The sequence below is a fragment of the Trichechus manatus genome, unplaced genomic scaffold (assembly GCF_000243295.1).
Source record: "Trichechus manatus latirostris isolate Lorelei unplaced genomic scaffold, TriManLat1.0 scaffold00039, whole genome shotgun sequence".
NCBI lineage: Eukaryota > Metazoa > Chordata > Mammalia > Sirenia > Trichechidae > Trichechus > Trichechus manatus.
Window position 1 is genome coordinate 8,116,161 of NW_004443975.1, and position 27,770 is coordinate 8,143,930.

Genomic DNA, 27,770 nt, shown 5'->3' on the forward strand with positions numbered 1-27,770 from the left:
GGTTGTTAACCAATGTCATAAAACAGCATGTATGTTACTGTTACATGAGAAACTATCTGTTCTGTAAGCCTTCACCTGAAGTACAATAAAATATTAAAAAAAAAAAAAAATGAACTGTGGAAGATGAAAACAAAACTTAAAGATTTGGAAATTCTGTTGTACAAGCTAAGGACATGTGTCCTAGAATTTTCACCAAGGACGTGGTTACACAAACTTTTGTTAAAGAAGTTAAGCCTGTGACTGATGGATTTAACCAACTACCATAGCAGAAAATTCATCAGCTTAGACGGAAGGGGACAGAGAAAGAGCGAAAGGAAAGAACATTGCCTGCCTCTTGGAATTCTACGGTCAGGAAACAGGCCAAAGGAACATCATCTGTTGTCCTCCAAGAAAAGAAAAAGACCTTTCCTTGAGCAGCTCAGAGATCAGCAGAACTATTGGAAGAAGCATGGGAAGTGGAGCTGCCTTGGTCTCAAAGTCTGTAGCTATGGCCTCTGGGGTTTCAAAAGGTGGGGCCATGGTCTCCTGGATCTTAAAGAGTGGAGCCACAGCCTCCTAGGTTTCAAAGAGTCTGATCTTCATCTGCTCCATTCCAGAGTGTGGGGCTGCCATTAAGGTGTGCCAGGGGGATGGGCCCAAAGCAGAGGGGGCTGGGCTACCATGCCCAAGGGGCAGAAGAATGGGGCTTGCCAGGGCCGAGGGCGTGGGGTTGCCACTTGGTAGACTAGGAGAATGAGGGTGCCCAAAGCTGAGGGAGCAGAGTTGCTGTCTCAGTGGTCCTGGAAGGCAGAGCTGAAGCCCAGGGCCAAGTGGCCTCCACCCAGAATCCAGAGAGCGTGGCTAACTCCCAGAGTCTGAGGGCAGGGCCATTGCCTAGATGGTCTCTGAGAACAGAGGGTTATTTTCAAGCCTTGAAAGCTAATGTAAATTGTTCTGCTGGGTTTTGGACTTGCTTGGTGCCTGTTACTCCTTCTTTCTCTCCAGTTTCTCCCATTTGTAATGGAAATGTCTACCTTTTGCTGTTCTACCATTGTACTTTGGAAGCAGATAACTTGTATTCTAGATTTCACAGGTTCACAGATGAAGAGGAATTTTCCCCCAGGATGAAATATGCCTGAAGTCTTACCCATATTTGATTTAGATGCTTCAGAAGATGACATTTTGGTCTTTGAGTTGATTTAAGACTTTTGAGGTGATGTGATGGGGTGAATGTGTTTTACATGTGGCAAGGATGTGAATTTTTGGTGGCTGCAGCGTGGAATGTCATGGATTGAATTATGTCCCCATAAAATACGTGTCAGTTTGGCTAGGCCATGATTCCCGGTATTGTGTGATTTTCTTGCATTTTGTGATCTGATGTAACTATCCTCCATTTTGTGATGTGTTGTAGATCCTAACCTCTATATGTTGATGCGGCAGGATTAGTATGAGGTGTATCTTGAGTCATCACCCTTACTTGTGTCACCCTTTATTCAAGTCACCATCCTTACTCAAGCCACACCCTTGCTTGAATCACACCTTTTATCTTATGAGAGATAAAAGAAGAAAGAAGCAAGCGGAGAAGGAGAGGGACCTCACTATCACCAAGAAAGAAGAGCTTGAAGTGGAGCCCATCTTTTCTACCTGGGATCCCTGTGCCGAGAACCTCCTAGACCCAGGGGAAAATCGATGCCAAGACACATAGAGATTTCCTAGGAACATTGGGCCCACAGATGTTGAAAGGAGACAGTGACCTTCCCCTAGAGCTGACAGAGAGAAAGCCTTCCCTTGGGGCTGGTGCCGTGAATTCAGACTTCCAGCCCCCTAAACTGTGAGAGAATAAGTTTCTGTTTGTTAAAGCCATCCACGTGTGGTATTTCTGTTATAGCAGCACTAGATAACTAAGACAGTAACATAATTTGATAACTTTTTATATGTAACTCATAATTTGACTTTCCAGTTAACTGATTCCTTTGTCTTTTCTTTCCTAGTAGATTTAAAGCAAATTTAAAGTAATTTTTGACAAGAGATATGAAAGCATTTTCTTAAATGAATTAAGTGGTAAACATATGAGGTATTCAGTGCTATTTGTTTGTAAATAGATTTATTCTATAACTATAATTTAAGGGCATACCATCCTAATCTAATCTTGTGATGATTTTAAGAACTAAGACCTAGTTGCTTATCTTTAAGAGTCAGTCATAGCTTCAAGATTATGGCTCTTTCTACTCCTTCCTTCCATGGCCTTATTCCAGTTTCCCTAGGTCTGACTGTGTAATTTAAAGTTATTGAGGATTGATCATCTAGTGAGCAGGTAAGTATAGAATTACTGTTCTTTAATACACTTGAAATATGTGATTTATAAAACTTAAGAATAGTCTTCATACAACTTATTTTAAGAATTACTTTATTATATAAAGTGAGGTTAAGAGAGAAAGAAAACTGAATCAGGAGTCATAGAACCTAAATTCAAATCTTATTTCTTATTCTAGGTCACTTAGTAAGACTTAACCATTCTGTACTTCAAGTTCCTCTCCTGTACAACTATGGTGTTCATCTTCATATTTCAATACAATTCCTTCCTGAGCTGTGAATTTCTTAGATTTCTCAATAGAGATGGTATAGTCTAAATGTTATTAAGATTAGGTGAGTCACCTCTGGTGATGCTGAACAGGTTTCAGTGGAGCTCCCAGACTGTGGTGGACTAGGCAGAGGATGTCAGTCTACTTCCGAAAATCAGCCAGTGAAAACCCTATGGATCACAATGGTCTGATCCACTACTGATCATGGGGGTGGTGTAGGATCAGGCAGCATTTCGTTACATTGTGCATGGGGTCACCATGCCTTGGGCACTAACTCAACAGCAACTAGCAACAACGTATATATAGAGTATTTCATATTTAAGGGGCATATTTTAGATGGTTCTTTAAATTTTGTTGTTAAAAAAAGTGGTAAGTTTAGGCAGACACAAGAATTTAAAACTGAATGGAAGGATGCTTTTGAAGATGAGTCTTTTCTAGACCTGGAAGGGACTGAAAAAGGGAATCTTAGGATTGCCTGGGAGCTTTCCTCAAAGTTTTCTTGGTGGGACCCCACCCCCAGGAGATCACTTAACCCTGTCCTCTCTCGGTATATAACCAAGTCCAAGTAATTCTGATTTTATTGCTTTCTGGTCCCTATAGTTTGTCTATTTCTCTCCATCCCCATTGCCACTGTCACAGTTCAGAATCATCATCTTTAGCTGGGTTACTGGAAAGCCTCCTGAAGATGTCTCCCATATTGCTTCTCTCTAATCCATTCTCCATGTCAAAACTAACAATACAAATAGTTTATGCTTTTGGGACATATTTGCTCTTTTTAATTTTTTTTTCTGAAAATTGTGGTAACACATATCACATAAAATTCGCCATTTTAACCATTTTTAAGTGCACAATTTAGTGACATTATTTATATTCACAATGTTGTGTAACCATCACCACTATCTATTTTCAAAACCCTTTCATCACCCCAAACATAAATTATATCCAGTAAGCAATACCTCTCCATTCTCCCCTTCCTCCCAGCCCCTGGTAGCTTCTAATCTGCTTTCTGTCTCTGTGAATTAGCCTATACTAGATATTTTATGTAAGTGGAATCATAAAATATTTGCCCTTTCATGCCTGCCTTATTTCACTTAGCATATTTTCAGGGTTCATCCATATTGTAGTATGTTATCAGAACTTCCTTCCTTTTTATGACTGAATAATATTCCATTGTATAGATATGCCCCATTTTGTTTATCCCTTCAACTGTTGATAGATATTTGGGTTGTTTCTATCTTTTGTGTCTTGTGACTAATGCTTCTATGAACATTCATGTACGAGAATCTGATTCCCGATTTCAATTCTTTTGGGTATGTTTCTAGGAGAGTAATTGCTGAGTCATATTGTAATTCTATGTTTAACTTTTTGAGGAACTCCCAAGCTGTTTTCCAGAGTGGTTACACCATTTTACATTTCTGCCTGCAATGTATAAGGGTTCTAATTTCCCCACATCCTTGTCAACATTTGTTATTTCCGTTTATTATAGCCATCCTAGTGGGTGTGAAAGGGTATCTCGTTGTGATTTTGATTTGCATTTCCCTGATGATTAATGATATTGAGCATCTTTTCATGTGCTTATTGGCAGTTTATGTGTCATCTTTGGAGAATTGTCTATTCAAGTCACTTGCCCCTTTTTTTATTGAATTGTTTGTCTTTTTTTTGTTGAGTTGTAGGAGTTGTTTACATATTCTGGATATTGAACCCTTATTAGATTTCTCTCATTCTGTAGGTTGTCTTTTCACTCTCTTGATAGTCTCCTTTGATGCATAAAAGTTTTTAATTTTGATAAAGTCCAATTTATCTATTTTTTCTTTTGTCACCTGTGTTTTTGGTGTTGTATTTAAGAAACCATTGCCAAATCCAAGGTCATGAAGATTTTCCTTTGTATTTTCTTCTGGTAGTTTTAGCTCTTAAGTTTAGGTCTTTGATCCATTTTTAATTTTTTTTTATGTAATGTAAGGAGGTAAGGGTCCAACTTTATTCTTTTGCATGTGAATATTCAATTGTTCTGGCATGATTTGTTGAAGAGATTGTTCCTTTGCCCATTGAATGGTCTTAGCACCCTTGTTGAAATCAATTGATCATAGATGTGAAGGTTTATTTCTGGGTGATCAGTTTTATTTCATTGGTCTATACGTCTATCTTTATGCCTTTCCCACATCGTTCTGATTATTGTAGAGTTTATTCTTCTTTTTAGTGTTAAAGTCTAAGATCTTAAGTAAATAAAATTTCATAGTTTTGCTTGGAGATGAGAACTTTCCTAATAATAGAATAGCTTCTCAAATATGAAATGACATACAAAACATGATATTCAATTTTAAACTACAAATAAGTTTGTAGGTAGATATTCTTTGAACACTCTGGAAACAGAAATTAAGGTAAGTTTATTTACTCTTTTACTCCCTTTCCTAGTTTAATTTGTAGTAGTTTACCATGTGTCCGTAGGCTAACACAGGAAAAAAATAAATTAAAAAAAACACACCTCTTGCCATCAAGTCAATTCTCACTCATAGCGAGCCTATTGGTCAGAGTAGAACTGCCCCATAATGTTTCTAAGACTGTAAATCTTCATGGAAGCAGAATACCACATCTTTCTCCTGCAGTGTGGCTGGTAGGTTTCAACCACCAACTTTTTGGTCTGCAGCCAAGCACTTTAACCACTATGCCACCAGGGCTCCTGGGGAAAAAAAAAATAGGGCAATAGTATTTAGGAGACATAATGCTATATATAGGTTTCCTGGAGGTAGCATTTCTAACTTACTAAAAGTTTGATCTTGGCCCCAGGGAAATCCAGCTGTCATATGTTGTGGTGTTTTTTTTTTTTCTTAAGGGAATTGAAGCCCCTTCATATAGTCACCTAACTTGGGTTTCAAGCTGCATCACACCAAGTTTTCACTGTAATTAAAACTGATGTGGCTTTAGGTAAATATCCTAAAAACTGATGAAAATTAACCCATTAATTTTTAACAGTTTTATTAACATATAGTTCACATACTATGCAACATATCCATTTAAGGTATATAGCTCAGTGATTTTTAGTATATTCACAGTTTTGCAACCATCATCACAATCAATTTTAGAATATTTTCGTCACCCCCAAAAGAAACCTCATACATATTAACAATCATTTCCCATTTTTCCTGAGCCCCCAATGCTAGGAAACCCTTAATTTACTTTCTTTCTCTGTGGATTTGCCTGTTCTGGACATTTCATAGAGGAGCCCTGGTGGCACAGTGGTTAAGTGCTTGGCTGCTAACTGAAAGGTCAGCAGTTTGAACCAGAAAGTTGTGGCAGTTGGCTTCCATAAAGATTACAGCCTTGGAAACCCTATGGGGCAGTTCTACTCTGTCCTATAGGGTTACTATGAGTTGGAGTCGACTCAACAGCAATGAGTTTGGGTTTTGGTTTTGGACATTTCCTATCAATGGAATTATACAGTATATGGTCTTTTGTGACTGACTTCTTTCACTTAGCATAAGGGTCATCCACATTGTAGCATGTATCAATATCTTATCCCTTAGTATTGCACAATAATATTCCATTGTATGGATATACTAGATTTTGTATATCCATTCATTAGTTGATGGTTGTTTGGGTTGTTTCTACTTTTTGACTGTTATGAATAATATTGCTATGAGCATTTGTGTACAAATTTTTGTGTGGACATGTTTTCACATCTCTTGGGTATATATCTAGGAGTGGAATTGCTGGGTCATATGGTAATTCTATGTTTAACTTTTTGAGGAACTGCCAAACTGTTTTCCATAGCAGCTGCACCATTTCACATTACCAGCAGCAATATATAGGGTTCCAGTTTCTCTACATTCTTGTTAACACTTGTTATCTTTTTAATTGTAGCCACAACTTTTTTTGAGATAGAACTCACATACTATGATTCACCTTTTTAAGGTGTACAATTCAGTAGTTTTTAGTATATTCACAATGTTGTGCAGCCATCACCAGTATCTAATTCCAGAACATTTTAACACCCCCAGAAGAAATCCTGTACCCTTTAGCAGTCACTCCCCATTCTGCTCTTCTCTAGTCCTAGCAACCACTAGCCTATAAATTTTGTATGATTGTTAAGAAACAGGTTCAGATAAAGTGTCTGATGGTTGCCATAACAACGTACTTGAGTTATTTACTCAGCACCAGTCACCATAGTATCTAAGCCTTTGACAAAAGAATTCAGCAGTTGGCAAGAAGCCAGAGATATGCAGCAGATGGAAATTCACGAAGGAAGATCTTCTAAATTGTCTGGCCCCTTTTAAGTGTCCTGACTAGTTTCCCTAGAGGCCTTCACAACTGTGGCCAGCTGGGAGATGAGAAGGATGGCATGAAAGCTAGCAGCAAACAAACCTTGGGAATGGCTAGCCAGTGCTTGGTAATTTGTGGCCTGGAGTCAGTCTTGTATAGTGGAAAGAACAGAGATTTAGGGTTTGGATCCTGAATCTATTTCTACCAATGTGATCGTAGAAAAGTAGCTTACTTTCTTGAACCTTTTTCCTTGTCTGTAAAGCAGGGCTGATCCTACATCTCTTACAGTTGTTAGAATAAGTGATCCTATATGTAAACCACTTAGTAAAGTACCCAGCATAAAATAGATGCTTCTAAATGATAACTGTTGTTTTTATGTGTGTTTGCAAGATAGTTTTTGAGTGGCATAACTAGGAGCAGGAATCAAGTTGATGACATCTGTGGAAAGAGATGACTGAAGAGCTCAATATGATCAGTCAGAACAAGGCCAGGAGGCCGACTGTGGAACAGACTGTCAATTGCTCATATGCAAGTTGAAGATGAAGAAAATTAGAACAAGTCCACGAAAGCCAAAGTATGACTTTGAGTATATCCCACCTTAATTTAGAGACAATCTCAGGAATAGATTTGACACGCTGAACGCTAATGACTGAAGACCCAGATGAGTTGTGGAATGACATCAAGGACATCATACATGAAGAAAGCAAGAGATCATTAAAAGACAGGAAAGAAAGAACAGACCAAAGTTGATGTCAGAAGAGACTCTGAAAGTTGCTCTTGAATATCAAGTAGCTGAAACAGATGGAAGAAATGATGAAGTAAAAGAGCTAAACAGAAGATTTGAAAGGGCAGCTTGAGAAGACAAAGTAAAGTATTATAATTTAATATGCAAAGACCTGGAGTTAGAAAACCAAAAGGGAAGAACACACTCGGCATTTCTCAAGCTGAAAGAACTGAAGAAAAAAATTCAAGCCTCAAGTTGCAATATTGAAGGATTCTATGGGGAAAGTATTGAACGATGCAGGAAGCATCAAAAGAAGATGGAAGAAATACAGAGTCACTATACCAAAAAGAATTGGTTGACATTCAGCCATTTCAGGAGGTAGCATATGATCAAGAACCAATGGGACTGAAGGAAGAGGTCCAACCTGCACTTAAGGTGTTGGCGAAAAACAAGGCCTCAAGAATTGACAGAATACCAATTGAAATGTTTCAGCAAACAGATGCAGCGCTGGAAGTGCTCACTCATCTATGCCAGGAAATTTGGAAGACAGCTACCTGGCCAGCCGACTGGAAGAGATCCATATTTGTACCATTCCAAAGAAAGATGATCCAAAAGAATGCAGAAATTATCAAACAATATCATTAGTATCACACACAAGTAAAAGTTTGCCGAAGATCATTCAAAAGCAGTTGCAGCAGCACATAGACAGGGAGCTGCCAGAAATTCTAGCCGGATTCAGAAGAGGATGTGGAACCAGGGATATCATTGCTGATGTCAGATGGATCCTGGCTGAGAGCAGAGACTACCAGAAAGATGTTTACCTGTGTTTTATTGACTCTGTAAAGGCATTCGACTGTGTGGATAACATTGTGAACAGTGGGAATTCTGTAATACTTAACTGTGCTCCGGAGGAACCTGTAGATAGTCCAAGAGGCAGTCGTTCGAACGGAACAAGGGGAAACTGAGTGATTTAAAAGCAGGGAAGATGTGCATCAGGGTTGTATCCTTTCACCATACTTCTTCAATCTGTATACTGAGCAAATAATCTGAGAAGCTGGACTATATGAAGAAGAACTCTGTGTCAGGATTGGAGGAAGACTCATTAACAACCTGCATTGTGCAAATGACATAACCTTGCTGAAAGTGAAGAGGACTTGAAGCACTTACTAATGACAATCAAAGACTACAGCCTTCAGTATGGATTACAACTCAACATAAAGAAAACAGAAATCTTTACAACTGGACCAGTAAGCAGCAGCATGATAAATGGAGAAAATATTGAAGTTGTCAAGGATTTTATTTTACTTGGATCCGTAATCTATGCCCATGGAAGCAGTAGTCAAGAAATCAAATGATGAGTTGCATTGGGCAAATTTGCTGCAAAAGACCACTTTAAAGTGTTAAAAAGCAAAGATGTCACTTTGAGGACTAAGGTGCACCTGACCCAAGCCATAGCATTTTCAGTTGCCTCACATGCATGTGAAAGTGGGACGATGAATAAGGAAGACAGAAGAAGAATTAATGCCTTTGATTTATGGTGTTGGTGAAGAATATGGAATATACCATGGACTGCCAGAAGAACAAACAATCTGTCTTGGAAGAAGTACAGCCAGAAATCTCCTTGGAAGCATTCTTTAGACATGTTATCTAAGGAGGGACCAGTCCCTGGATAGGACATCATGCTTGGTAAAGTAGAGGGCCAGTGAAAAAGAGGAAGACCCTCAAGGAGATAGATTGACAACAGTGACTGCAGCAGTGGGCTAAAGCATAACAACGATTGTGAGGATGGCCCAGGACTGGGCAGTATTTCATTCTGTTGTACATAGAGTCACTGTGAGTTGGAACCGACTCAATGACACCTAACAACAACAACTACGAGCAACATTCAGCAAAATTAAGAAATTGGTTTAACTTGATTTTGAGTCCATCTTACCTGCTTTGTCAGTAGCTTTGTCTTATTTTCCTGGGATCTTTTTAATGTTCTCTCTTTTCAGGCTTACTTATCCTTTTTCCTCTGTGTATTCCTAAAAATGTATTTGCAGTCCCATACTAGTTGAATGTCAATTAATCCCTACTGGTGTGTTAACTGATATCAAAAGTAGCAACTGGTAATGCCGTAAAGGATGAATCCTTTAAGCATATTTGCTTTTTACGTGCCTGGCTTTGACCATAGTAGAACCTTTAGAGCTGGGCTGTAAGCTCGAATGCCAAGTGGAGCTGGCCTGGTAACATACACTGGTGGTTCTGGCCAGGATTGAGATAGTAGGGATTGATGGGAACATTGGTGACCAGGAGTGTGTGTACTCTACCCAAGTGCGTTCAAATAAAAAAAAGTAAAAGTCTGGCTGAACCCCTGTAAGAGGAATGATAGACACTGGGATTGAGATTTTAGGATTTTAACCAAAAATTGTTCAGTAGGTGGCTAAATGGGCAGTTTAACTCCCTTATAGACTGTACACTAAAGTTCCATAATTCTGAAGTCCTGGTTTACCTTTTCTGTGCTCCTTGTAGGTATTTCCTCTTTACAATGAAAACTTTGGAGTGTGACCTACAGAAACAGTATGTTCTCTTTACTCTTCCCTCATTAAGGGACTGATCAGTGAAGACAGCATATCTCCTCTGAAAGGTAGCTAACTATTCCCTGTGTAACAATACAGTATAATACAGGAGTTTCTGATGTATATAAATTCAAATAATTTTAGAATCAGAAGGGACTTTAAGGTCAGTAGCCAAAAATCCCTTTTAAAAAAAAAAAAAGCCCCAGTATTAGAAGTGTATTCATTTCTATTGCTGCCATAGCAAGCTACTATAAACTTAGCGGCTTAAAACAACAGAAATTTATTACTTTACAGTCTGTAGGTAAGAAGTCTGACAGGGATCTCACTAGACTAATCAAGGTATTGACAGGGCTGCATTCCTTTCTAGTAGCCCCGGGGGATAATTTGTTTTTCAGCCTTTTCCAGCTTCTAGAGACTGTTGTTGTTCCTTGACTTGTGGCCACTTCCTTTACCTTCAAAGTCAGCGATGCCATATCGAGTCCTTCTCACCTCACATCTGTCTGACTGGCTGACTCTTCTGCTTCCCTCTTTTCCATTTTTAAGGACCCTTGTGATTACATTGGGCCCGTATGGAAAATCCAGGATCATCTCCCTGTTTTGAGCAACATGCTTTCATCTACAACCTTAATTCTTCTTTGCCATGTGATGTAACAAATTCACAGGTACAAGAGATTAGGATGTGGATATTTTTCAGGGGGCCATTATTCTGCCTAAGGAGCTCCGGTGGTGCAGTGGTTAAGCGCTCAGCTGCTAACCGAAAGGTCAGTGATTTGAACCCATCATCTGCTCTGCAGGAGAAAGATATGGCAGCCTGCTTTTATAAAGATTACAGTCTTGGAAACCTATGGTTCTACTCTGCCCTGTAAGGTTGTTTGGAGTCGGAATCGACTCATCGGCAATGGCTCGTTATTATTCTGCCTACCGCAAAAAAATTTGAATTAAGATAGACTAGACAAAAATTAAGATAGGCTTTATATTACAGAAGAAGTCTTCCCATTATAAAATTTTTCTTTCCATTATCAAAAGTGATAACTGATAATGCCATAAAGGATGAATTCTCTAGACATATTTGCAGAACCATGCAGAGTTACTTAGTCAACATATATTTATTGAGCATTGTATGCCAGGCATATGAAACTGCTGGTGAGCCTGCCCTTTGAGTTTCATATGATCGAGTAAGGAAGACATTTAAGTAACTAACAAGTGCCATCTAACAAGATGAGTGTCATGACTAGGGATAAGTATGCACGTGGCTGTCAGAATACACAATCTTAGAAGAGTTATTGAAAGCTTCCAGAAGGAATTGATATCTAAGCTGAGCTAGTACAGATAAGAGCTAACCACGTAAAGGAGATAGAAATAAAGAGGAGAGGAAGGACATTAGAAGTAGCAGGCACAGCACTGGATTTCTGGTTTTCTGTAACACAATGGTGTTGGTGGTTTGAACCTACCCACTGGCTCCACAGGAGAAAGACCTGGTGATCTGCTTCCTTAAAGAGTACAGCCAAGAAAACCCTATGGGGCAGTTCTAGTCTGTCATATGGGGTCTCTATGAGTTGGACTTGGAATCAACTTGACAGGACCCAACAACATATGGAAAAACAACATATTAATTATATTTGAAACTTTAGTGCTTGAGGATGTCTGTAGATCTGAATAAGAACTTTAAAATTAGCACAGCTCATTGCATGCTTAGGCAAATGCCTTGCATATATTTAGTTTTTAATAAAATGTGTTAAAGTGTAAAATGTCTAATCAAACTTATGTAAGAGGAAAATTAGGGAATCTGAACAGTGGTGCTAATTGACATGTTATACGTAATTTAGAGTCTAAATCCCAGCAATATTTATGTGTACTAATTGTGCCTCAAATATGGAATGAAAACAGCCCGGAGCAAACTTTAGAAAATGGTAGAACTTGAAGTTACACTACCCATGGGGTCACCTGCTTTTACAACCTAAGGGTCAGTGGGTGTAGAGACTCTAGCCTTAAATAGCCTAAGGGAGCACTCATTGGCATGAATTTGTTAAATTATTTTTGAGTTTCCTGAAGTTCATTTCCTGAAGTGTTTTTTCAGGTCCACTATGTGTCTGTAAAATCTAAATATGGAGTTCAGGATCCTCTGTGAATCCACTAGTGTGTCTGTCTGCGTCAGTGGGCAATTTATACTAAAGAAGAAAGTAATTGATTCTCTTTGGGTTCAAGACAGTTTTGGCTGGAGGCTTAAATATTAAATATTAAGGTAGGCTAATAGCTACAGACAGTGGTTCAGTGTGGTTTATTAAAATTTCAAATGAACAATTAGAGCCCTACTTCTTTAAGAGCTCAACAAAGCAAACAAGCTATAAAAAGGGCTTGCTCCCTCCACTTAAGAAAAGTTTCCTTTGTGGCATCTACCTGAGAGGGAGATAAGAATATTCTTTTGAGGGTTTATATGTTGCTGTTCTCCAGAGCCTGCTATGAGGCACATTACAACTAAAGGACTTAAAACATAGGTAATGTAGCTGATTAAAGGGGTGTTTTTTCAGCCTTATCTGAGTCCTGACCCTCAAAACAATCTTAAAGTATTAATAGTAGTTTTCAAGATGTCACTGAAAATAAAGCCCAGTGGCTGTTTTCATATCTTTACATCCCTTTATTGACATGGAAATTACTTGCCCAACCCTCAGTCAAAAGAACAGTGCTGCCACTTTGAGGGCCTAGTAAGTGCTAGGTGCCCTTTGTATGCTGCCTTTTTCAATCTGTAGCCATTAATTCATGAGGAAACAGGTTTAGAGGAGTCAGGTCACTTACCTTAGGTTTCTGGGCTGCTGGACACAAGCCAGAGCTCCTAAACCACAGCCTTCACTGCTTCCTCTGACAGCAGAGGCCACAGCCTGAAGGCGCTGGAGCAGAATGTGCCGTGTTGAGCAACTGGTAATTATGCCATAATTATACAATACATCTCTTTGACCCAGGTCAAGTCAGAAGGAAGTTGGCTCATTTTCAAATTTATCTCAATACTAGTATCTAGTTTTGAGGTAAAGGAGGGAATATTTCCTCCTTGCCACTTAAACATGTTTAGCTATGGATTGAAGATATCTAACATTGAACCCTCTCCTCTCTGTTTTCTTGGCACTAACTAGAACCTTAGAGGGATGAAATGTGGAAGACAAAAATGAGCAGGACAAAGACTCTAGCATAGGAAGTATACAAACCATGTATTTAGAAATGATTTCTGATCCATCCTCCAGAATTATTGCCAAGGTATGCATCAAAGTGCATAAATGAGTAAGGGGGCTTAATGAATTCAGTTATGAAATGTGACTCAAAGGATTGTAACATGAAATTACAAAGCCAAAGACCTTTTTAAGGTCTCCACTAGCAAGAACTGTGCCCAGATACATGGAATTAAATTGATCTGCTCTGAAATAATACTACTATTTGATAATTTTGTATAACATTGATTTAGAAACATCAACCATTAATCTTTGGCAAGTGATATGTCTTTTACAGATGGTGAACCAAATAGGATAAACATTGAAATCTCAGAAGAAGTCAGTGGTTGTGATAAAGTTAAAATTATAGAGCTCTAAACTCAGAGTTAGGAACATAGAGAGCTTAACTTGATTGCAGTTGGTTAAGGTTTAAAACAAGTTTCTGAACATTTATTGAGGACTCACTATATGCCAGACACTGTGGTGCATGCTTTATATGGATTATCTCATTTAATGCTCACCACAGCCTTTTTAGGTATTATTCACAATACAGTTAGCCCCAATTTATAGATGAGGAACCTGAAGCACAAAGAGATAAAGTAACGTGCCTCATCTTACGGATTAAATTGTGTCCCCCACCCCCCAAAATATGTGTTGGAATCCTAACCCCTATACCTGGGGATGTAATCCTGTTTGGAAGTAGGTTTTTTTGTTATGTTAATTAGATCACACCCAAGTAGGGTAGGTCTTAAATCTAATCACTTCTGAGTCATAAAAAGAGCAGGTTAGATGCATACTTAGACACACATACACACACACTAGGGAATACAGAAATATGTGCGGATCATCTGTAAGCTAAGAAATGCCTGGGGCTACCAACAAGACCAACAAGGAAGGAATCAACACAGCTGAGACCCTGATTTGGACTCTTAAGTCTCCAGAACTGTGAGAAAATAAAATTTCTGTTCTTTTTTGAAAGCCACCACTTGTGGTATTTCTGTTACAGCAGCACTGGGTTACTAAAACAGAATTTGGTACCAGAGCAGGGATGCTCTAACAAATACCTAAAATGTGAAGGGCTTTGGAATTAGTTAATGGGTAGAGACAGGAAGCATTTTAATGTGCTTCATAGTAAGAGCCTTGATTGCCTTGAAGATTCTGTTGGTAGAATTATGGACATTAAGGACAATTCTGACGAAGGCTCAGAAAGAAGTGAGAGCTGTGGGAAAAGCTGCTATTGTCATAAACAGAATGTTGCTAAAAATATGGATGTTAAATCAGCTTTTTGTGAGTCTTTAAAAGGAAATAATGAACATGTGATTGGACACTGGAGGAAAGATGATCGTTGTTAACAGTGGCAAAGAACTTGTCTAAATTATGTTCGAATGTTTTGTGGAAAGTGGAGCTTGAGGTGATCTCTAAGCAAGATCTTAAAGGGGAGATGTGGTCTCTCCGTGCCATTTATAGTAAAATGCAGGAGGAAAGAGTTTAAAAAGAATGACGCAAAATGAAACCAGAATTTAAAGATTTGCAAAATTCTTTTGTAAAAACTAAGAGAGCTTGTCCTGGAAAGGACACTAAGGGTGTGACTACACAATCTTTTGCTAAAGAGGTTAGGCCTGTGCCATGAATCTGATCAGTCACTACAGCAGAAATCTCATCAGCTTAGACTGAAAAGGACAGAGACAGGAGGAAATGAAGGAAGAGTGTCTACCTCTTGTAATTCTACAGGCAGTAAATGGGCCAGTGGAGCTACTTGGTTGTAAACATCTGTTGTCTTCCAAGAAAAGGAAAGCACAATCCTGGGAGCAGTTCGGAGATCAGCAGAACTGTCAGAAGGAGCACAGGGGACAGGGCTGCCACTTCCTTGGTTTCAAGGTGTGGAGTCACCGCCCACTAGGTCTCAAAGTGTAGGGCATCACCCCCTAGGTTTCAAAGAGTCTAGTCACTTCCACCTCAGTTCCAGAGGGAGGGGCTACCATTCAGGTGGGTCAAGAGAATGGGATTGCTGCCCAGAGTTGAGGGAGTGGGGCTGGCATGTCAGCAGGCCAGAACAGAGCCACCACTCAACCAGGAATATGAGGCCACCCAAAGTTGACAGCAGGACTGCTATCTTGGTGGTCCTGGAAGGTGGGGCTGATATCCAGGGCTGAGGGGCTGAGGGGGCTCTGCTCAGAATCTAGAGAATGTAACCAATGCCCACAGTCAGGAAGGTGATGCCATTGCCCAAATGTGCCTGGAAAACAGGATTATTTTCAAGCCTTGAGAGCTAATGAAATTTGTTCTGCTAGTTTTTGGACTTGCTTGGTACTCGTGACCCTTCTTTCCCTCCAATTCCTCCCATTGGGAATGGAAACGACTACCCTGTGCCTGTTCCACCATTGTACGTTGGAAGCAGATGACTTGTATTCTAGGTTTCACAGGTACACAGATGGAAAGGAATTTTGTTCCAGGATGTAACATGCCTAGAGTCTCATCTATACTTGATTTAATAATGCAGAAGATGAGATTTTGGTTTTAGAGTTGATGCTGAAGGGCTCAACATGGGAAGGACATGAATTTGGGGGAGCCAAAAGGTGGAACATTATAGATTGAATTGTGTCCCACAAAAAATATGTATTAGAATCCTAACCCCATACCTGTGGATGTAATCCTGTTTGAAAATAGGATTTTCTTTGTTATGTTAATTAGATCATACCCAAGTAGAGTGGGTTGTAAATCTAATCACTTCTGAGTTCTGAAAAGAGCAGATTAGACACATACACAGAGAAAGACAGATGCCATGTGAGGATCATCTACAAGCCAAGTATCAAAGGAATACCTAGGGCTACCAACAAGGAAGGAATCAACGTGGCCGAGACCTTTTGGACGTTTAACCTTCAGAACTGTAAGAAAATAAATTTCTGTCCTTTAAAGCCACCCACTTGTGATATTTGTGTTACAGTAGCACTTGGTAGCTAAGATACCATGTGTCATATTGTTAATAAGTGACACTCTCAGGATTTGATTCCAGGTAGTCTGACTTCAGCCTAATGGTTCAGCCATGCTCCCTCACTGTTGCTGAGTTTTACAGTATGTTTAAGAATTCTGTTTCGTAGTTGGCTTTTACCAAGACTTGCCACAGAACCAGCACACATGCCTTTTGTCTGCATGTACTTGTAGTCATATTTCTAAAGAACAATTTCTGCCTGCCAGCCTCAGCAAGATATAACACAAACAGAGAAAGTGTGGATGGTTCATATAAAGAATTTTTTTATTTTGGTAAAATATATATTGCATAAAATTTACCATTGTAACCATTTTTTAAATAATATTTTATTGTGCTTTCAGTGAAAGTTTACACAGCAAATTAGGTTCCCATTTGACAATTTCTATACAAATTGTTCAGTGACATTAATTCCATTTTTCACAGTGTGTCATCATTCTCATTAATTGTGTTCTTGTTGTTCCATTTCCAGTGCTCCAGTTTCCCTGCCCCCTTGTCTTCTCATCTTTACTTTAGGGTAATTGTTGACCTTTTGCTCTCATATAGATGTTTTTTGATGGAACACCATACCCATGGGTACTATCCTTTATTTTGTGTACCAATCTGTTAATTTCGCTAAAAGGTAACCTCGGGACAGTTTCAGTTCAGGGGTCAAAGAGTATCTCAGGACGATAATCTCAGGGAGTCCTCTAGTCTCAACTGGCCGGTAAGTCTGGACTTTTTTAGAACTTGAGTTCAGTTCCATGTTTTTCTCCCATTCTATCAGGGTCCATCTATTGTAGCCCTGATCAGAATGGTCGGTAGTGGTAGCTAGGCACCATCTAGTTCTTCTGGTCTCAGGGTAGATGAGGCTGTGGCCTTTGTAGGCTGTTAGCCCTGTGGACTAGTTTCTTCTCTGAGACTTTGATTTCCTTCTTTCTCTTTTGATCCTGATGAGTAGAGACCAATAGTTGTATCTTAGATGGCTGCTCACAAGCTTTTAAGACCCTAGACGCGACTTACCTCATTAGGATGCAGAACATGAACTTTTTGAATTCTACTATGCCGGTTGACTGAGTTGTCCCATAAGAATAAGATCCTAAGCCTTCAAACCCGGAAAACCAATCTCACAAGGTGTTTGGTTATGTCTGAGAAGTATCTGTAACTGTGTCCTCTATGAATATATATGTGTGCATGCACATAGTCTGTACATACACGTACATATAGATAACTTATGTCTGTGCACACATATGTACACACGTGTACCTACCCATGCCCATATATGCCTGTACACATACATATGTGAACATACACTCGTTTTTTGTTTTTTGCTGGTGGTGTTGCCAAATTATATATGTAATATTCTTTAGCACAAATGTCCTTTTCTCTCGTGCACTTCTTAGTGGCATTGTTTACTTTGCTCAAGCTGTGCTCATTACACCCACATTAGGTGCTACTTTTCCCATCTCCAAAAATAACGAGTGTCTGCAGTCTGGAGAGTGACCTCCTGCTCCAATCCCTGGTAATCACCAATGCACATTGATCTCTGTATATACAGAGATTGCCTTCTTTTCCGGGTCTTGCAAGTTTTCCACCTTTGGCAGAGTGCAGTTCTACCACTTTTCTGTGGCTGTCTATTAGAGGAAAATATTTGAGTTCTCTTTCTTTGACAGGTTTCTTCCTTACACAGGTTCTGGCTTTCACAGGTTTTACTGTATATCTATTCTTGACTTCTTACAAAAGTGGGGTTATATGATGTTTGTCCTTATATGATAGACTTATTTCATTTAGCATTGTATCCTCTAGATCCATCTATGTTATGTTTTGTGGACTCATCATTGTTCTTTATGGATTCACGGTATTCCATGGTTTGTATTTACCACATTTTGCGTATCCATTCATCCACTGAAGGGCAGTTAGGCTGTTTCCATTTTTTGCTATTCTGAATAATGCGCAGTGAACATAGGTGTGCATGTGTCTGTCCATGTCTCTCTTATTAGATGTCTAGGGTATATACCTAGGAGTGGGATTGGTCATTTTAACCATTTTTAAGTGTGCAATTCAGTGACGTTAATTTAGTGTTGTGCAACCATCACCACTATTTGTTTCCAAAACTCTTTCATTACCCCAGGCAGGAACTCTGTACACATTAAGCAACAACTCCCCGTTCCTACCTTTCCCCAGCTCCTAGTAACCTCTAATTTACTTTCTGTCTCTATGAATTTGTCTGTTCTAGGTATTCCATGTAAGTGGACTCATACAATATTTGTTCTTTTGTGTCTGGCTTATTTCACTTAGCATAATGTTTTCGGGGTTCATCCATGTTGTAGCATGTATCAGAACTTCATTCCTCGTTAAGGCTGAGTAATAGTCCATTGTGTTCCTGGAGACAGCCACACGTTCCATTTTCTCCTCTTGTTCCTGACTCTCCTTCTTTCTTTGTTGCTCCAGTGAATAGAGACCAATTGTTGTACCTTGAATGGCCACTTCCAAGCTTTTAAGAACCCAGGCACTATGTAACCAAGCTTAGGAGATAGAACAGAAGCACTCAGCACGATATTAGGCCGGTTTGCTAGGCTATTCCATGAAACCATGGCCCTAAACCTCCAAATCAAGGAACCAAATCCCATGAGGTGTTTGGTTGTATATAAGCAGCCTCAGCATAAACTAACCCCTGTGCTATGGGAGTTATAATCTAATAGAAATGAGACTTTTACACTAATTACTATAATGCAACCTGGCATACTATAAAGCCAGGTATGGGGTGCCGAGGAAAGTAAGTTAACTTCAGGCTCATGTGATCGGGAAGGGCTGATTGTGGTAGGGTAAAACATAAGTAGATAGTGTTGATAGCTACCATCAAGTTGCCCCTAACTCATGGTGACCCCAAGAAGCACAACAGGTTCAGATCTTTGTAGTCCATAGGGTTTTCATTTCAGACTAGGAAGAAAGGCCTGGCTAGTCTGTCTTAGTCTGGAAGCTCAGCTGAAATCTGTTCAGCATCATAGCAACACGGAAGCCTCCACTAACAGACATAGATGGTAGGAAAATATTCCAGCTGTTAGAATATGTAATTGCTCAGAGAGGCCCAGAGTATTTTACTAGCAAGATAAAGAATAGACAAGAGCCTCTGGGAAGGACAGCCTTGGTTGTGGGTACGTATACATTGAATAACTGAGAGAGATCATTTCAGAGGCAGACTAACTGAAGAGCTGAAGGTATGTGCAGATGCAGACAGACAGCCTGTTAAATTTGAACATGAAAATTAGAACTGATACTGAGATTTTATAAGTTGAACTTTATAAGAATAAATTTTAAAAATTTGGTGCATCATTTCAGGAGCTATTGGTGAAACATTTATTCACTGACAGTTTTTCAGAAGTTTGCGTTACTTAACTTTTTTACTAGGAAAAAAGTTTCAGTGGCCATTAGCTGTGGCGCTGATTTCCTGCAATTCTGCTGCTCTCCTGGGATCCAAAAGCTGTTCTAAAGTTATCAGACCGGCGTTTAGACAGGCTGGCTCAACTTCTTTAGCCATTTCACGTGACATTTACCTTCCTGTTCAGTCCTGTTTCATTTCAGGCAAGCCAGGACTTAGAATTACAGCTAATCCCTTTTTCCTGTGGGAGAATCACATTTTTGGTCAGATTTAAACTGCATACTTTTCTTTGGATCACTTATTATCAATATTCTTCATTATAATTCTGCAAAAAATGATTTATGTGTATGCTAATAGAAGCAATCAGATGTCAGCATGATCTTAATTTAATGACGGTAATAATTTGTGGTTTTTGACTTTCTTCATATGATTACTTTATTGGAAAGTTTTATGGTTAACAAACGTAATTGTTTTAAGGTGTTCCACAATGATGGGAATTTATCCTTAATATCGGTACTTTATTTACTTGTTAAAGGACTTTCTTTGGAGGATAGTACACCTTTAATGCAAGAAAAGACAATAAGTGCAGCCACACATGCAGTTGGTGAGGAAGAGGCTGCTGAAGTAGGTGCTAATGAGCGACCAGAAGCTCCGAAGCTAGTTCTGCAGTCTCTGTTCTCCCTTATACGAGGCCAAGTTGAGCAGTTGGATTCAAGGGCACTTCCCCTTCGCCTTCACCAGGTACGACTGTAATCCTTCACTTTTAACCTCATCAAAATTCTGCCACCACTGTTTGGAATAATCTAAAATCCAGTTCTCCATGATTAATTCAACCCCACCTGTTATTGTGAGCCCAGAGAGAAATGGCCCTGGATCCATGGCTGGTGGGAAATTTGGTATTTTAATGGCTTGTGGCCACACACTGGTGGCCTTGGGTAATCCATAGTTCAGACAGTGGCTGGGTTCTTTTCTATAGTGATTAAGCTATGTACAAGTAAGAGTCAGTGTGGCAAATGCTTACTAAGCACCAACCAGGTGCCAAGAACAATACTAGACACTGAGGAAAGATTAGTTAACAGAGTGTATTCTTAGACAGCCACTGTGGACTAGGCGAGACAGTTCTGTAGATAAATAATTATAGAATTCTCTGTTAGCTGTTAGAGTAGGCTTATACTCAAAGTTCAGAGATAGCACAAAACGAGTGATGAACTTTGTCTTGTAGGCAAAGAAAGTGGCTCTGAGCTGGGTTTTGAAGGATGAGTAGGAGCTCAGTAGCTGAACAAAGTGAGCTGATACATGAAGAAAGATAAGTCTGTGCAAAGGAATGGCTTGATACTGTTGGAGATTAAGATGGAAAAGAGATGGGAGGTGAGACTGGATAGCTGACAACATTAAGACCTTACTTTTAAGGGGTGAGAGTTTTTAATTATGGGAGTGCCAGAATCAATTTGAATTTCATAAAAATAACTCTTTCAATGATTGGGAGGGTAAATTAGAAGATGGAGAGCCTAGAGACTGGGAGGCCTTTTAGGACAGTGGTGAGGAAGCTTATTTACACAAGAGCTAATTCAGGAAAAACTAAGGTATTTTTGAGCTGTATTTTATTTTCACATAAAATGAAAATAATTGGTCCATGAGAAGGGGAAAGTTTCCCTTTTCATTTTATTTACTTCTATTTTATTTTAACTTTGGCAGTGAGCTATGAGTAGTTGTTTATTTTTGAAAAGTAAAAAAGCTTTTGTCCCAAGGGGGAAACATGTACATTCTTACAAATTTGTATTACCTTCTTTATTAACTTGAAGAATACCTTTGAGAAAGTGTGTGCTGCTTTTTGGCCACTAAGATGTTACTGATTTGCTATAGTTGAGAAGCACCAACAGCAAGGCAGTTTTCAGCCTTCCTTACCTTTGTGCAGTGGTTTGAGTTTGCAAAGGGTATTCACACTCATTGTTATTTCATCTTCCAAACAACCTAGAGAGGTGAGTATTATCTTTGTTTATAAATGGGGAAACTGAGACTCCCTCACAAAACAAGTTCTTTATAACACTAGGGTTATCATTTTGTTTATTCTATTCACTGCTTCTGTTTTGGAACAACTTGTGGGAAATTTGAATATGGGCTGTATATTAAATAATATTATTGTATCAAAGTCTAATTTCTTGGGGTTAATGATGGCATTGTAGGTTATAGGGAGTATCCTTGTTTTTGGGAAACACATGTGCAAACTAGTATTTAGGGGTGAAGTGTTATAATACCTGCAATTTACTTGAAATATTTCAGTGGCAAAAATATATGAGAGAGAGGAAGAGACAGAGAAAACATTTGGCAAAATGTCACTAATTGACAAATCAAGGTGAAAGGTATATGACTGGGTGTTACTATTCTTTGATCTTTTCTATAGGATTTCAATAAAAAGTTCAATAAAAAACAAGATTTAGAGTAGAAGTAGAAATAGCAAGTATGAACAAAGCTTTTCAAGACGTTTACATCATTGTTGCATCCTTTTTACATTAAGAGAAGAATGCCCTTTTCCATTGGCGGGTGATCCGACGGTAGAAGCAGAGCAAGTAGAAAATCATTGTTTTTAGGCAGTAAGATGATAACAATCTTAATCAGACCTGAATATTCTTTAATTTTTTTATGTTTCAAAGTCAAATTCCACTCCCACCCCTCAGGAACATACCACTTTGCTGAGTCCTGTAGATTATGCTTCTTAAATATCTCAGCAATCTCTTCTCTCCTGGTAAAGACCCTTAGAGAATACAGTGGTGGCTTAAGAGTGTGGGCTTTGGCTCTGCCACTAACAAGCTAAGGGTCTTTCAGTTTCTTCTTCTGAAAGATGTAGAGGATTAAATGTGGTAATGGATGTGAAAGCACTTAATAATAGTGCTTGGTACACAGTAAAAGCCAAATAAATATTAAGCATTATAACTCTATACTCACTGCCACTAATTCAAAGATTGCTTTATAGAAATGAAGGCTAGGGATTAGCAAAGAAATGCTGACACCTTCAGCAAGCTGAGACATCAGGCAACTGGAGTCAGCTGATGGCTGCCCTGCTCAGCCCAAGAAGAAAAATCTTCTATAACCTCCCTGAAGGGAATGGAGCTACATTATATTCATTTTAGTAATTCCCAGCCCCTTACACTGTGCCTTTCACCTAGAATCACCAGGTGTTGACATTTTGCCAAATTTGTTTCCTTCTCTGTCTCTCTCTGATACACACATTTTTTCCACTAAAATATTTTAAAGTAAGTTGCAGGCGTTATGGAACTTCACCCCTAAATGCTTATACATATATCTCTCCAAAACAAGGATGCTCTTCTACATAACCTACAATGCCATTATCAACTCCAAGAAATTAGACATTGATATAATAATATTATTTAACATACAGCACATACTCACATTTCCCCCAAATTTTCCAAAACTGTCCTTTACAACCACTGGTCCTTTAATCTAGAATCTAGTCAAGGATCACATATTACATTTGGTTGTCAAGAATCTTTAACCAACCAGTTGCTGTGGAGTTGACTTCTACCCAGAGTGACTCCGTGTATGCAGAGTAGAACTGTGCTCCGCAGGGTTTTTAATGACTGATTTTTCAGAAGTAGGCTTTCTTCTGAGGTGCCTCTGGGTAGACTCGAACTTTCAACCTTTCTGTTAGCAGCTGAGCATGTTAACATTTGGACCGCCCACTACTCTGCCAAAACTGCATTGTAAAGGTCATTGGTGATCTCCATGGTGTCAAATTCAGGGGTTGAGTCTCAGTTTTCATTTTACTGGAGCTATTAAAAGTGTTTGACAAGTTGGTCTCTTGTTCTATTTTTAAGTACTTTGTTTATTTGCCTTTGGGGACACCTTACTCTTGCTTTTTACCTGTCTTCTCACTGGCCGTGCCTTCTTAGACTCATTTGCTGGTCTCCCAAATTTTACTAATTTTTAAACATTGCAGTGACTCAAGGTTTGGTTTTTTATCTCTTCTAATCTAAACCCATTCCCTGGCTGATTTCAGCCAGTCCTGTGGTTGTCGTCCTCTTCCCTGAATTTCCAAACTTAAGTATCCAGCAGCCTGAGATGTATAGTGTTCATCTCAAACTTAAAATGTCCAAGATTAAACTTTGATTTTCCTCCCAAATATGCTGCTTTCCTAGTTTTCCTCCTCTTGTTAAATGGCAGCCCCATACCTCCAGTTGCTGAGACTAAATACTTTGAATTCATCCTTTACTCACTTTTCCCCACACTCAAATCCAGTCCATTAGCAAGTCCTGCAGCTCAACTTCAGATTATATCCATAACATCATCTCTTCTTACCACTTTTATTACTATTATCTGAGTCCTAGACACAGTCAGATCTCACCTGGATTCTTGCAGTAAACTCCTCACTGCAGAAACCTCCCTGCTTTCACTCTTATTTCTGTTTATTTATTTTTTCCTCTACACAGCACTCACTGTGATCCAGATAAACGTGTGTCAGATCCTGTCACTCTTCTGTCCAAAACCCTCCAATGGCTTCCTTTCTCATTCACAGTAAAAAGCAAAATCCTACCTTTGCCTACATGGCCCTCCATGATCTGGCCCTGTTACCTCTCAGACCTTCATCCTAACACTCTCCATCTTACTCACTCCTTTCCAGGTACGCTGGCCTCCTAGCAGTCCCTAGATATACCAAGGATGCTTCCACCTCAGAGCCTTTGGTATCTCCTCTGTTTCCTTTCTCAGGAAGCCCCTAGAGGATGGGTTTCACCAAAACAAGGGAGTAAACCAAGGAGCTAAAAGATAAGAGACAGGAAACTAGGGATCCTAGCCAGGAGAGAGGTGAAAGGAATCTCTAGGCATTGATGAGAGAAGATTCTAAGGTGACAGTTCTGTACCAAAACTAGTCTAAACCAGTCCAGTTTAGTGGATCAGATAGGTCTGGGGACTTTTTCTATCATTTTACTGTTTCTGAATACTTGATTATCTGAATGTATTGGGAGAGATTTAGACAATTTGTAGAGTGTTTAGAGTTATATGAGCGATACATAGAAAACTATGCCCCCTCCTTAAAAAAACAACTCCCTCCAGGAAAAGTAAAATAATCATAGTTTACAATATGGCTTGGCTCATGATAAGGTATTGATCTAACCATTACTATAATATAACAGTTATAGTAATCAGTATCTTATCATGGCAGGGGACGTATGAAAGAAAAAAATTGTGTGTTTGTAGGGCTAGCATCAGAAGGGAGTAAAGGATTTAATCCTCATCTTCTGAAAGTAAAAAATCAAGAAATGGCAAATACAGGCTTAATATTCAGTGATATAAATAAAGATTTTAAACAAATAAGTAAATCTAAGTGTATTTTCTTAAGGAAGGGGGATGGGGCTAGAGGGGCAGGGGCTGCTGTTTTCCTTTACAAACCTTATAGAACTATTTGACTCCTTAAACTATGCATAATTTTGCTAAAAATCAAATAGTTCCAGCATAAGTAAGAAAAGCATCTTGGTTAAGGTGATACCAGTGGAAATGGAGAGGGGTGAATTTGAGATCTTCAGAAGGAAGAATCACTAAGACTTGGTGATAGATTGCAAAAAGGAATGAAGGAGAAGTCAGAGATGACTCTAGGAAATCCACTTTGGGAGAATGGTAGTGCCTTTAGCAGAGATAAGGAATTACAGAGGGAAAATTAATTTTGGGAAAATTGTGATTTTTAAAGTGATATTATATGGGTGAATATGTGCTGAAGTCTATTGGAAATATAACTACAGTTACTTTGGTTAGATACTTGTATTTTTAGCTCTTGGAATTCTGGAAGATTCCACTTAAAAATTCTTGTTCTTGGATATGAGTAATCTTTCACACATTGACTTATTTAACATGACTGCAGGATATCTTTAAGCTACAAATCACTACTGAAGTAATTCGCTTGGAAGCTTTTCATATGGGCTGCTGAAGCTGTTTCAGACTCAGGCAGGAAATGAATCCACTGGGATCCTTGAAGCCGCTCTGTGAGAATATGACCAAAAAACACTTTCCCTTTTTTTGTTCCTTGTGGGTAAATGAAACCTGAAACAAGGGTGACCTTAAAGCCCTTGCCTTTCCATGATAGTTTTCAACTTAACTTCTTCACATGATTCTACTCTGCATCTTGCACTTCTGGTTCAGACTGATTCAAACCATTCTGAGCACTTACTACCATGTGTACTATGCTAGATACACATTCTCTTGCTTAATCCTTGTAACAGCGTTGCCTCGTACCCTTGTAGATAGTGTCCCTGTTTTCCAGATAAGAAAGCTGAGGCTTCAGGAAGTGAAATGACGGATGTAAGGTCACACAGCTGTAAAGTGGCAGAGCTTGGACTAGAACATAGGTCATTCATCTCTAAACCCCAGATTCTTTCTGCTCTACCAGGCTGCCTCTCAGCTTTAGACATATGGGACATCAAAATAATAATAATAATAATAATCTTTTGTCCTGTTGCGCTTGCTAGGGGTATGTTTTTATAGGGACATACTCTGTATATTTATTTTTCAGGCTGCCCTTTTACCTAGAAACACATTTTACTTTTAAGGTATTGGGATTTATGGTATTGGAATTACACAAAAACCTGAATGCTATTTGAAAATTCTATTTCTGCACTGCCAGGAACTCTGGCACATAATAGGTGTAAACCCCATTAAGACGTCTTAAATGAGAGCTATTCATAAATGCGTCAGTGATGCACAGATGCAAAAAGACAAGTAAAATCACTTTGAAGAGCCAGACATTTTATCTTAATGGGCAACCTAAAATTCTTTCTCAGCCCATGTATAGAAAGGAAACTCTGTGCATACCATAGGTTTTTTGCTGGAAGTTCATAGATGGAAAGTTGTCATTTTCATTAAATGCAACCCAGTGATGTGCTGGAGCCTGCTTGTACTGGCTCGTGAGGAATGTGTTCAGTGATGTGGAGCATGTGCGGAGCTTGAAATTGGCCCAGATGGGAGTACTGACACCACAGAAATGAGCAAACACCACACATCAGGTCTTTCTCCTTGTCCCCAGAGCTAACTGTTAAATATTTATGAGCACACCACTGGCTGAACCATATGAACTGCCTATTTTATAGGTAAAAAAAGGTTGAATATCAACAATTTGATCTGGTTCAAATTAAGACCATTATAACACACTATTAAAACAATGACCTGTTAAAAGAAAACCAGAATCTTGAAAATCAGTTCCCCCCTTGCAGAGTCCTCAGAATATAAAATAAATGTGGAACCAAATTTTAGATTAAACTGAAAATTTACAGAGAGGTAATTGAGTCCAGTCATCTGTATTGTGTATAGAGAAATATGTTCGCTCTATAAAATGTATCTTAAGCTAGGCAGATATTTTCCTTTAAAGGTATGCTGTCTCCACCAACACTGGGGATTTGGGAAAAACCATTCCTATCATACTTTATAGTTTCCTTTTTATTGCTAGTTTATAGGTTTGACAAGTACTTTATTGTTCTTTGCATTGGCAACTACCTGGAAAATGGAAATAACTAACTACTAACGCATTGCTACTGAGTCGATTTCGACTCATAGCGACCCTATAGCACAGAGTAGAACTGCCCCATAGATAGTGATCTATCAATAGAATGTAAATATTTACTAGAGATCTAGTAAGAATAAGTGGAAACTGTTTTAAAAGTATACTTATATGAAATACTCTAAATATAACAACAGTCAGTATATACAAATATTTTTCAGTGAATACTTTTAGTTTTGCTGGCCCATTCAGAAATGTTATATATCTAAATAAAAGATCCCAAAGTATTTAGAATCGAGGAAATTTTTAAATTTGAAGGTGCTTCAGAGTTAATCTGGTAAGTGCCAAGCCTCAACTGGGACCAGCTTCTGAGTCCCCAAACTCCTCATCTCATGTGCTTTAGCGTGTGTGACACTTATGGCTTTGTTCGTGTTCCACACATCATCACTCAACTGTTAGCAGCTGGCCTGACCTTTTCTTAATTATCAAAGCAGAATCAAAAAGTCAGTGTCCCACAGATCTTCAGCAAGTAGTTTGTGAAATAGAAATGAAATGAATGTGGTTTTAAGCTCTCATGTGATGTAACATACTTCAACTTTTATAATAAACAAAGCCTTTTTTTGCTCATGTT

The 27,770-nt window shown here is 38.9% G+C and overlaps 1 protein-coding gene across 6 annotated transcripts in view; it reads left to right on the forward strand.

Annotated features, from left to right (window-relative positions):
• The window catches only part of CNST (consortin, connexin sorting protein), a 123,017-nt gene that overhangs the window by 41,311 nt on the left and 53,936 nt on the right, over positions 1 to 27,770 (forward strand). For all 6 annotated transcript variants that reach the window (XM_023730914.1, XM_023730911.1, XM_023730915.1 and 3 more), the window contains exon 3: positions 20,177 to 20,382. In XM_023730914.1, the coding sequence (XP_023586682.1) occupies positions 20,177 to 20,382 (206 nt within the window). The remainder of the gene's footprint in view (positions 1 to 20,176; positions 20,383 to 27,770) is intronic.